The sequence below is a fragment of the Thunnus albacares genome, chromosome 18, assembly GCF_914725855.1.
Source record: "Thunnus albacares chromosome 18, fThuAlb1.1, whole genome shotgun sequence".
NCBI lineage: Eukaryota > Metazoa > Chordata > Actinopteri > Scombriformes > Scombridae > Thunnus > Thunnus albacares.
This window is the reverse complement of record NC_058123.1, coordinates 23151564-23164061: the sequence shown is the minus strand read 5'-3', so window position 1 is coordinate 23164061 and position 12498 is coordinate 23151564. Positions and strand designations below refer to the sequence as shown.

At 38.3% G+C, this 12498-nt stretch overlaps 1 protein-coding gene across 8 annotated transcripts in view; it reads right to left on the bottom strand.

Moving 5' to 3' along the window:
• Positions 1-12498, bottom strand: part of vav2 (vav 2 guanine nucleotide exchange factor) — a 179853-nt gene that overhangs the window by 10906 nt on the left and 156449 nt on the right. For 3 of the 8 annotated variants that reach the window (XM_044333361.1, XM_044333363.1, XM_044333368.1), the window contains 10 exons: positions 10041-10140; positions 8408-8503; positions 4846-4914; positions 4553-4639; positions 3514-3602; positions 3286-3418; positions 2861-2875; positions 2460-2569; positions 2104-2205; positions 172-260 (listed from right to left, as the gene is read on the bottom strand). In XM_044333361.1, the coding sequence (XP_044189296.1) occupies positions 172-260; positions 2104-2205; positions 2460-2569; positions 2861-2875; positions 3286-3418; positions 3514-3602; positions 4553-4639; positions 4846-4914; positions 8408-8503; positions 10041-10140 (890 nt within the window). The remainder of the gene's footprint in view (positions 1-171; positions 261-2103; positions 2206-2459; positions 2570-2860; positions 2876-3285; positions 3419-3513; positions 3603-4552; positions 4640-4845; positions 4915-8407; positions 8504-10040; positions 10141-12498) is intronic. The other 5 variants (XM_044333366.1, XM_044333367.1, XM_044333369.1 and 2 more) reach the window with 3 other exon arrangements.

Below are 12498 nucleotides of genomic sequence, written 5' to 3'. Positions count from 1 at the left end.
GGAACCCCACAGAATCAGTTTAATTAAATTTCACCACTCACAATTAATTTGGTCAAAAACAGAAATAAAATAGATATTACAATGATGTCTGTTGATGATGTCTGTCACACATTATTCAATTAACGATTTAATCTAGACATTGCTCAGTCAAGGAGCAGAAGAAAAACCTACTGATTTTGCAGATGGTGATCACTTCCAGACACTCTTTGTGTGCTCCTGTTCCACAGCGAGAGCAGTAGTAGCCCTGATAGAAGATGCCCCTAGAGGACACACACATACACACATGCATGCATGTCTCAGTAATGCATACAGGAAGTGTCTCAGACACAAATTAACTTCTTGTAAGTACAACACACAAGGGGAATGGCTGCTTGTTACTATAGACCTGGTTACACATTCTCCATCATTTCCATTCTGCAATCCTTTAAAATCACAAAATAAACTCGCTCCATTTAAGACCATGTACTCCAGAACCGTATTTGTTACGGATACTGTAACACTGCGTGCATCGCACACTGCCATGTTGAATAGTAAGTGCCATAAATCACGACAGGATCTGCTGGGGCTGCAGCAGTAATTAGCATCTAGCAGGGAGTGAGAACGCTGGTCCCTGCTTCTACTGGCTCTGTGAATTTAGGTCAGCCAAGCCATGAAATTTGTGGGTCAATAGACAGAGTGGAGTTTAGCCGGCTGACTGTAATAGAGGTGAAAGTGGTGATTCAGTGACATGGGTTATCCCCGCTGCAGTAGAGCAGCTCTCTCACATGGGAGGAGGTGTGCTCGGGGACACAACGGGTGTTGTTGGGAAGAGAATTTTTTTAAATATCATCCGTCAGCCTCAGTCAGACTTAGAAGTGCATTTTCCAAAGATTGCTTTTACAGTACGGTAATGAGGGGCTACGTTAGCCAAAAACCATTCCCTCTGTGATTTAAGTCTGTTTGTTTGTTTGTTGCTCACCAAATGTCTCTTCAGTTTAGCACTCCAGTTCTTCTAATTTTTGCTCTTTAGATGCATTTAAATGTTTTACTTAACACTACTTTTACTAGTGTTACATCTTCTAACAATGTGCAGTTCAACATTACTGCTGTATAAAACCAGTAGTCAAGTACTGTACTTAAATATACTTTTCAGATATTTTATTTTTATCCATTACTTGATATTGAAACTCTACTGCAATTCAGGAGCAAAAATTTTACTTTTTACTCCAATACATTTATGACAGCTGTAGTTACTATTACTGTTGCAGAATAAAATTTTACTTAAAAAGGAAAACATAATGAACTAAACATAATGAACTATGTAAAGTAGTTACAATTAAGCCTGTCAGTTGACTCTTGGAAACGGGAAACACCAGTTGACAAAACGATCTCCAGTCAGGGTCTACTTACTCATTTCTTCTGGAGCTTTTGACCATATCACAGGGTCTTCATCAGCAGATGAAGTTTGCTCTGTCGTCAGTTTGAATATCTACAGCTCTATGACAACTGAGCAAACTGCTGACGAGGACTGTGTGACACAATTGAAAGCTCCAGAACAGGCGAATAAGTGGACCATGAGTGGAGATTGTTTTGTTTTGTCAACTAGTTAAAATTAGCTCCATCTCAACGTGCTTCACATTAAAAATCTGCGTACAAGTTAATACAATAGTAATAATAATACAACAATATAATATACAGTATACTGTTTACTGCCTACTCTCAAAGCAACCATACAGTACGTTAAACATATTTAGATGCTAATGTAAAGTGTAAATTTTTTCACTTTTACTTGTAATAGAGTATTTTTTCATATTGTGGTATTGCAAAAGATCTATTTTTTATGTAAGTAAATGACCTGACTGCTTCTTTCACCACTGCATAAAACACTTTATCTTTGTATCACTGTTACATAAGCATTTTTAGGGTGTATAAAGTATCTTTTTACATGAGTCCACATACAAGTACGCCCAGATTGTACAAATAACACTGAAAAAGAAATCTCTGTTCCTAGTGAATATTGCCAGATAGTCCTTGGAAAGTCTGCATGTGGATGCATTCATTATTCATTGTAGGATATGAATGTGCTGTTATGCACATCAGCAGCAGAGTTTTCGGGGTCGTTACCTCAGCAACATCTTGCAGGCTCGACAGTTGGTGTTCTTATCAAACGTGTGCATCTGGAAGTTATGCTGATTGGCTGTGGCTCTCTCTGGCTTGATGTTGGACCTGAAACGTAATAATAATGAATGAGGGGACCTAATTGGACAAGACAGATGACAATATTTCTTTTGCCATGTAATATGTTTGAGTGTAATGCTGATATAAATCCTGAGATGACAGAAATTACAGGATATTTCTTTCATCAATGTGATGAGGTTGTAGTATGTAGGTTCACTGTATTAGCCAAAAATGGTCATTACCATCTGGTTTAGACAGACAGAAGTTCACATAGCCCAACCCTACCATGGAATCATACTCACATGGCCATTTCAAACTGCTCCATCCACTTCCTCTTTGTCTCCTCAGTTTTACAAAAGAACTGGAAGCCCTGCTTCCCTTGCAGGTGGATCAGGTAGAAACCATAGGACCACTGGGGAGGAAAAGTGAGTGAATAACAGATGGCAGAGATAAACAAAGAAGCTTTTGATACCTGCATTTCCACATAAATATATACAAAACACACTGTAAATATGGTCAGATTTAATTCAGAACTATAAGATGCTTCACATGCTTTAGCGATGCATCTGACTAAAAGCTGAAGAGCCAGTCAGAGAGCCGGCGGGTGCGCGTGCAATCACGGCATGACACCCCAAAAAACACCACTGCCAAAAATAGGCCACTATGAGAAGATGAGTTAAATAAAGGGGTCACTTGAGCTTACCATTTTTCCACTCGACTGGTAAGCATGCAAAAAGAAAGACACCAGAGAAAGACCCAGTTACACATGCAACATGGACAGACACATGCAGATTCAAAACAAAAAGCCATGTTAGACCGGTGGCGGAATGCACTGCAGTACTTTTTTTTTTTTTTTTTAATGAATCCTAAATGACCTTTGTTGCATTTACATGGTCTTTCAAGCATGGGCGAGCACAATGCATATCTGACACTTCAATGCATTACTCATGAGTTCCATATCTGAAATTACCATCAACACGCTCCTTCAGCTCAAGGGCAACATTTGTAATGATTACACAAGATGTTTCATCACCTGCACTAGCTTGGCTGCCTTTTAGAAAGATATCACTGCATCAGAAATTGTTCTGCTCTGTGTTTTTTTTGAAACCAATAGGATGATTTTCTTACCTTTTTCATATCTCTGTTGTTCATGGGGTCGTCTGACATTTTATACGACTGCAGTTCAATAATCTCTTTGAGCTCATAGCTATATCCTTTCCTCTTGCAGACAATGACCACTTTATCAAACAGGAATATATACCTAAAGATATACACACAAATTCATTGTTTATTTGGTGATGAGAAAATGTCACTTTTTTAATGGGATAATTGTTTTTCTGCACAGTTCAGACTCACCGGTCCTGTTTTGTTCGGTTGACGATGGAACAAACCTTCAGCTCTCCGTCTATCTTTGGCCTTCCATACTCCTCCAGTTTCACCTGCTGCTTAAGTCACACAGACACACTGAGTGTAAGTCCACTGCATACTATACTTCTAAATTTAATGAGAAACCATAAATAATTCAGCTGAATCAGAATTTCAGAGAGAATCCAAATATAATAAATGGTACAAATGGGAAACTATTGAACCCCTCTATGGTTACATTTCCATCCATCTAATCCAAATGTCAAACTGTAGTTAAGTTTTAAAGTGAAAACTTCTACTGATGGTTCCCCAGCATTTACTGTATCTGTGGCACAAGTACTCAATAAGAAACAGCAGGAAAGGAAAGTGAGGGGAATAAGAGTGACAGAAAGGGGAACATGGTGACAGAAAGAAAAAATGACAGGGTTGTTAGAAATCTGTTGTTAAAAATATTGTTAGAAATATTATAAGAAGTGAACATCAGATTGGGATTAATGTCTATGTCTCTTGTTCATGTTCTGCAAAAAAAGTATTCCCAGCAGATGAAAGAAAATATGGACATTTTCAAGAATGGGTAAGTGCTCTGTGATGCTCAGTGACTAATCACTCTGACAAACATTATATTCCAGCCTGGTGATAACATTAGTGCTGGTGTATTAGGTTCTATACATGAAAACTGACTTCTTTCTAGCATTATAAATTACAAAAGAAAGCCAGAAAATTGGATCATATATGATATAAATTTACCAAAAGGTGGCATCATGAGTTGAAATACCTGACATCACCTTTTCCAGCCTCTCCTACAGTACTTCAAATGAGTGAGAAGAGCACAGACAAAAATCCAAATACAGAAATCTCTCATATGAAATTAGCAGTATTGTTCTAACTTTGACAGATAAAAACATGTTCATGTAGGATCCTGTCACCTATAGTAAGAAGCTGAATATGTTTTCAGGGCCCTTCAACAATCTGGTATAAAGAAAACAACTCTAGGACAAAAATAAGTAACAAAGCAGTTCACAGTACTTACAAGATTTTCTATAGAACTTTGGAATTCACTGATTTTCTTCAGTGTCTCGTTGTCCCTCTTGACTTCGTTGATGTACATGGCCAAGTCCTGAGAGAGCGAAGCAAATGTTCTTTCAAACTAAAAATCTTTCTGACATCTGTCATATCATGGTAGATTTACCGTACTGTGAGCAACAGTAGCTGTATGAAACAATTTATACAGCTTTGGCTTCCAGCACTGTAGAGTTATTATGTAATGTTTTTTTAAAGTGCACTCATGAACACACACATCACAAACACATGTGTGACACAGACCTGCATAGCCTCCAGAGCCTCCTTGAGTTGTTGTCTCTCTGGTCGGTCAGTTGAGTGAGTCAAAAGTTCCTGTGGAGGGAGATTATTATTATAATTATTATTATTTAGTAAGAAAACAGTAGTTTGAGAGACTGTAAAGCCTGTTAAATTCTTAAAAATCAAAGTGTGCTTTATTCAAATGTATGATGCAATCGTTGAATCCTATAGTAATGAGAGGGATTTAATGTGAGACGTATAGTGGCTCTTTACTGTGATTATGGATGTGACACTGATGTGGCTGAGAACAAGATGCAGCTGAGCACCATCAACAACAACATACTTAAAAATAAAAGACAAGAGGAAGCCGGAGAGATTGGTAATTCGCCTCCAGGTCTGACTGTTCTTTATGGTAACAAAATAATGGTAAACTTGTTGTTCCCTGCAAATCATGTTGTCCTCCTCATAGCCAATCGATAACAATTATGTTACATTGTTTTGATCTGTGATCGTCTGCCTCCTGTCTCTTCCGCTGGCTTATTGGGGTGATTTATTTAATGCTACAGAGCCGCTGTGAGATTTAGTGTCTATCTTGTGTAAAAGGAAAAACAAAGTCTTATCCGATCTGTTATAGTGTTATAAATAAAAAATTGGCAAATCCAGTCTGCAGTGTTATAAAAATCATACATGACATATAAATAAACTAACTACTGTTAGCAGTGAGTTGCACCAACTAGGGTCAGCCAGGTTTATGTCAGTGTCTGGAGAGTAATGTCTGACATGTTGCACAAGACTGAGAAACAAACAATAGGAAGCTACTTTTATAATGACTAGAAATGTTTTATTGTCATCGGACAGCTGGAATTCCCATGTGCAGCAAATTTAGCCCACACAGGATATCTTGGCAGAGCTGTAGGTGAATGCTTCATATTATGAACTCCATATTTGTATCCAAATCTTAAAACAATCCAAACAGCCTCTATTATCACTCAGTCAGACGTGTTAGAAGTTCTGCCGCAGTCTGCTGTTAGCTTTGACATATATAATTTTCCCCAATTTTTACCAATTTTTTATTTGGAATGTTCAGTAGATCTATTAAATGGCCTGCTTTTCACCTAGAAATGAGCTTCATCAGAAGGCGTAAACATGTTGGATATCATACCCCCAGTCCCAACCCCCACTGTGCAGGCACCCTGAACAACCAGTAAGTCATTAGTGCAGCGACAAGGACATAATCCCTCACTGCCTTCCCACCAGCAAACCAGTACAACCAAGAGGAAAATTATTGCTATTGCACCACATTTTAACTCAGTTCACTTTATTTTTTATCCAAGTGAGCGGCTGACTCTGCAGATCTTTTCAATGCTGTGATTTGTCACTTTTGATTGAGTGAGACTGTTATTTCTGGACAGTGGCAGCTGCTGTACAACACATACACTGAAGTTCAGATGAAAGATGTCATCACCTGACTATAAAAACACTGCAAATCCATCAGATATTCAAACTCACATTTACTTAAATGCAGCCACAGTACATAAAGTGTTCACACCATGACCAAATACAGAAACACTACTGTGATGATATCTATACAACATCAACTGAAGATGTGCCCTTAGGCTTGACTGGATGGATGGACGGACGGACACACACACACACAAACAAACAGGGCTTGTCAGTCTGACATGCCCCTGGGCCACAGCATACAACAGCGTTTTACTGCAAAGCTGTGGGAAGCAGTGAAATGGGGTGCGTTTAATCTGATTAGCACACGGTTGATTTGACCTCAGTGCCTTGCTGAAACTCCTGCAGGGGTTCGATTCTAACTAATAGAGAAGTCACAGCGCTCTGTGGGTAGACCTTCAATCACCTGACGCAAGCACTCGCCCACACCCCAGTCCATTATGCACCGCTTCATAAACTCATATGCTCATCCATAATTGAGATGCAAAGTCAATTAATCATGTTACATTGGCCAGCTTGTTTTATACATGAACACCAGGAGTAGAGCTCAAGGGACAAAATGTTGGCTGAGATGTGAGTAGACATTATGTGCATTTGCATATTAGGGGAAATGGAATGAGGAGGGGTGTGACTATTTATTTTATTGTCATTTAATTGGTATGTTATATTTCAGATTAATCAATAAATTGTTTCATCTTTAAAATGTCATCAAATAAGGACAAATTACCATCGCAAGTAGAGCCAAAAATGATTAATCATTTATTAAAATTGTTGTTGATAAACTTTCTGTCAGTCAGCTCTTGAATTAATCAACTAATTGTTTCACACTAGGCCAGCAGCAATGATACTGTAGCTATAGTAGATTATATTGGTTATATTGTCTATTGTAGATCCAAAAATGTTTTTTTTAAATGTTGTCAGTGTTGGAAAGCTATACACTAAGGACATTGATATATTGTTCTACTGATTAAAAACTGGCACCAAGCCAGACTTTTGATTCAATTATTGGTAGTTTCTATTTGTTATAAAAATGTCAGCCTACATATTTGAAGTAAAAGGGCAAAGCAATTATAATGGAAAAAATAAATGAAATACTTTAAATCTGAACCAAAGCACAAGTTGTAATATGTTAAATGCCAAGTAGCAGTATGTGTGTACCACAAAACACTTGTCAAAGCTACAAACTGCAATGAACACTTTCCAAAAGGGCTAAATAGTTGGTGCCAAAATTGGTGATGGACTGGTCACAAATGGTCACAATTTCATGTGGAAAGGCTGAAAAGTCTGGAAAACTATGACATCACTGGCCAAATACAGAGGAACAACTGTCACCAGTCAAAGCTCAATGACAGAAACAGAAAAACTTTTTTTTTTACATTTGGAGAAAGCTGTCCTCCGCATTTAAACCACAACACTTGATGCCAAGTGTTTAATATGCTGGGGGATCTATAATATGCAGAGTCATATAATGGGAGTGATCAGGTCAGATAATCACTTTATATGGTCATTTAAGAACCTAATACTGTGTTTAAACTCAAGCAGCAAATTGTAGGTTGTCTACTTTAAACAGCATGTCTGTTCATTTAACTCTCCCTTAAACTCTACATCCACTGAAACTGATGATGACACATGCTTCAAGGGTACAGAGGGGGACTCCCGTCTCGTTTTTTTGAGACTATGCTCAAAAGTCACAAATGTTACCTCAGAGGAAGCAGCGCGGGAGTCTATGAGAACATGGATGGAAATAGACAATCATTGCTTTACCATTACATTGCTAAAAACATTACTTCTGGCAGAGTTTTGGAGCTATGAGGAGGTGGAAAACTGGATTATGCAGCAGGAGCAGTTTGAGACGTTTCTACAGACGTGTTTACATTTCTTTGTTGCTGTCTTAAAGTGTTTGATGTTTAAAAGCTGGAAAGTAAAGTATGGAGTAGTAAATTCCATATAGACTCTCCTTTAAGAAATTAAAAGAGCTGTGGAGCATTCAAAGTTGCTGAAACTGCTCTGAAGGTCCTTTGATTTAATATATTAGTTGTTTCATGTACTTTATCTTTCCTCTGTAGGATTAAACTTTGTAAAAATAACTGATTTGTAGGTTTTGCAGGTATGAGGTGTCTCCTACCTTCAGTAGTAGGTGATACTTCAGCACCCTCTGCATGGGAACCACCAGAAGATCCTGTAGCTTGAACTTTCCTTCCTGCACTTTCATAGTACATTCCTGTGAAACGATGACACAAGCAGCAGGGTAATTATTACACATTTCAGCACAGTACATTTCCTACTAACAAGCATTCATTCATTGTTTAATAATTCATTGTGTCTTCTTGCATTGCTGCTATTGCTTCCACACATTCACGGGGCATTCCATTAACAACAACGAGGCCAGTTTATTCTTTCAGGGCACAAAAGCTCTGGCTGTTCCAGCGACACAATTATCCTGCATGCTGACTGAGAAATTCCTCTGACTAATGAATACATTTCTATAGACTCTGCACTAGCGCCATAAGAAACTGTCTTTTGTTAGTATCATCCTATAAGGCTCCTTCACAGTGGCTTGTGTAGGCGTTTCTTTATTCAGTTTCTATAACTGTGCAGTAACAGGGACAGTTTATCCCTCTTTAAAAACAAGTTTTTGTGTAAAGAGACTGTGAGAAGCTGTTTTACCCTGTTATAAAGCTCTTCTATTTTGACAGAGAGTATCTCAATGTCAACTGCCCTCACTGTAATCACCTCATTTTTTTTCTGTCAACAGCTACCAGTGCTATTTCTCTGGCCTTGCTAACTGCTGAGCTGTCTTAATCCCACTATTACAGCAGGGCGTTAGCATTCTGCTACCATCAGTTCAGAGTCTTCTCAAGAATCTGTTGGTAGAAAGGAATAATAGCAGCGCTCATGGAGGGAGGTCTTGCAGCACAAATGGACTCAGAACATCATCTAGACTTAAATAGCAAATTTAATACAACTTTTTCACTTTCAAAACTTTCAAAAGCACAATATTACAAGATAAACAAGAAGTAAACCTCTTGAAGTCACTCACTACAAAATCAACTGTATCCTTCCACTATGGTCTCCTATATAAGGGGGTAATAGTGTGCAATGTAATAGAAATTATGATGAATTTAAAAGTTCTAAGGGCATCTCTGTAAATTACATTTGCTTCTCTGATTTCATCACAATTTCTGCATGTTAACAGCAAATTGGACCCTGTTTATGAATTTCTTTAAGTCATTATTTCAACGTCATCATTTATTCAACAGTTAATTTTACTTTCATACGAGCGGAACGATTTTGTGAGAGAGGATGTCAGATTGATTGATATACTGTGTTTGCATGAATCTTTATGGAGAATGGTTGTATTATTTTCGATGCCACTGTAGCTATTCTGTTTGAAAGATTTCTTTTATTTTAGTGGTAGTAAAAAACTGAAGAAATTCAAAATTACAATAAAAAGCTTTAAATAAAATAAGTTTGTTACATGTTATCAACTTGCTCCTGTTGTATAGCTGTAAAATGAATGTGTATTATTGCAACATAGGGGCAAGATAAACTACATATAATACTGTATCTGAACAGGCTGGTAGCATGTAGTTCTCTTAAGTTACATATTACAGCTTTCTGGGCCTTATCTGCTCCCTTATTCTCCCTCACTTTGAAAGTAAAAGCTTGTATTGACTTCTATAGTAGAGTGTATTATTTTTGCACATAAATCAGTGGTCTGTCAGGTGTTTCAGGTGATATTACCTTTACACACTTACCTCTACTTTAATCTTAACGTCCTCGCGTGTTGCTATTAGCTCATCCAGTGTCTTCTGGGCGTTCTCCATGTGGCTGCAGTACTGGCCATAGATCAACAACCTGGTGAGGGACACAATTCAACCGTTACATGAGATACTGCCGTGACTGAACTTTATGTGATCATAAAGGATTTATTATGTCAGATCTGTTCACAGTGACTCAAGAGACAGACTCCATTCTGTGGTTGTCACACTCACATTGCGTTTATATCTTAGAGGAGACTGGACATTGGACAGTAACGTGGACAGAATCCACACAAATCACTGTGTATCATTAAACTCATATTTTCCTCATAGTAGTGGGATCTGTAAAAATGAATGTGAGTAAAGACCAAGTTTGTCCCATCAATCACAAACGTATTGAAAAGACAAGTGTAACCACAGCCTTTGGCTCACAGATCACAGACATTTCATTTTATGGCTTGAACTACTTTCATTCTCAAAAGACCAACTGCGGCTGAACACATCTTACAAATGCTCGCGCTCCAAATAATGAAACATTGATGTCTGTTAAGAGAAATCTACAGCTGAGATTTTGATTTAGATATATTTTGCTTGTCTTCTAAGAGTATGGGAACATTTTACACCACGTGGGCTCATAAAACCTGTTCAAAGCCCAATGTGTGGTTAAGAATCTAAAGAATGAGGCTTAATAAGGACTAATGAGGCTATTCTTAATTTTCAAAATGTTAGAAATATATCATATCTTTGTAAAAATATAGAGACAAAGGAGATTGCAGTTTGAGTCCACAATTAGCTCTGAACCGGTTACTGTCCTGCAGCGTTTAGGCAATGCACTGCACATTAATTTTAAGATTAATAACACAATTTGATAGGTCAGTGTGAGAGTCATTCTGCACTACAGGGGGCAAATAAATGAATATGTGAATAAATGTATTATGATTAGTAATATATGTGAATACCATGAATAAGTAATGAGTGGATTCTGATCCCAGGGCAATATTTGGAGGGGCGGCATCCTCTCACCGTAATAACTGAGCACTAATGAAAGATGATGCTTTATATAATTTGCTTTGCAGAGTTCCTCTTATCAGCGTGAGAGGAAAAAAAAAAATCTCTTAATTTCAAGCAGTGAGGATATGAAGGCTGTGTTCATTAGATATTACAATGGAACCCTGACACAGATCTGCTGGGTTCAGCTGGGAAGGAGTTCAAAGTCATCTTGCCTGGAGGATGCCACTGCACATTGGCACACATTCCTCTCGCTCACTCACTGAGTCAAAGTAGGGCATTGGCACGGTTGGTAGTGCTAACCCCTCCACCACCACCCTCCCTCTCTCCCCCCCCTGGTAGAGTTGGCACTCCAATCTCTTAATCTGAATCTTGAGTGGGGCGAGGCGGTGCAGAGAGCTGGCACCCTGAAGTCTAATCAAGCCTCTGATAGATCTGTGACGCAGACAAGAGCAACACTGCAAACAGAACAACCAGGAAGAGTTTGTATGACAGAGCAGTGGTGCAACTTCTGCCAGATAATATGGATTCCTGCTCTTTCTACTAGTTGTTCACACACAGAGACACCTATATATTATATATATTACGCACTTTAAGTTTCAAATCTTAACTCTTTTAAAACAACATATTTGTTTATATATTGATCTTTTCCCTCATTTTGACTCTTAATATTCAGGAATATTGGTAGTTTTATCTTAATAATAACTGAAAAAAAGCAGCTCTGTATACACAAATGTTGCTGTCCATTAAAACATGGTTACAACAAACACTGACTATTTTAAAAGTTACAGAATGCCACGTGTAATAAGACTTATTTCACTAGTGATGTAAATAGATTATAAAGACGTTCCACAGCTTGACTCTGCAGCTCCTAAAACACATGAGTACAAACACATGAATCACTATTATTAATACAAAAGCATCTCTTTAAATAAATAATTCTGCCCTAGCAGAGTTTCTAAAACATTCAGGCTATAAATGTGTGATTCAGAGTTCATGTTTTGCCAGAGGTGGAAATCTGAACACCGAACTAAAATCCTCTCCTTAAAAGCGACGTTTCTGTCAGACCCATTCTTCAGCTGATCATCCTCTGCTCCACAGAGATCCACCAGTGATGATAACTGGAGCTTCACTGGAGTCTTGAGTAAGGCTCCCCTGCAGTGAGGCTCCTATCCTGGTTAAACCGGCCCGGGGCTAACAAGCCCCTGATTAAGACTTGATCCACACTCGGGGAGACAGCTCCCCTCAGCTCCTGCTCCTCCAGGACAACAAAGTGATTGAGATTAATGGGGGCCTTGATCAATTAGAAGACAGCAGGCAGACTGTGCAGCGTAGCAAGGATCTAGGGGCACGTGCCAGAGACACCCATCATATAATAAGTTATCGGGACATAATGTGACATGAAGGTCTTCTTTTGAATAGCTGTTCCATGGCAGGAATGCAAAGA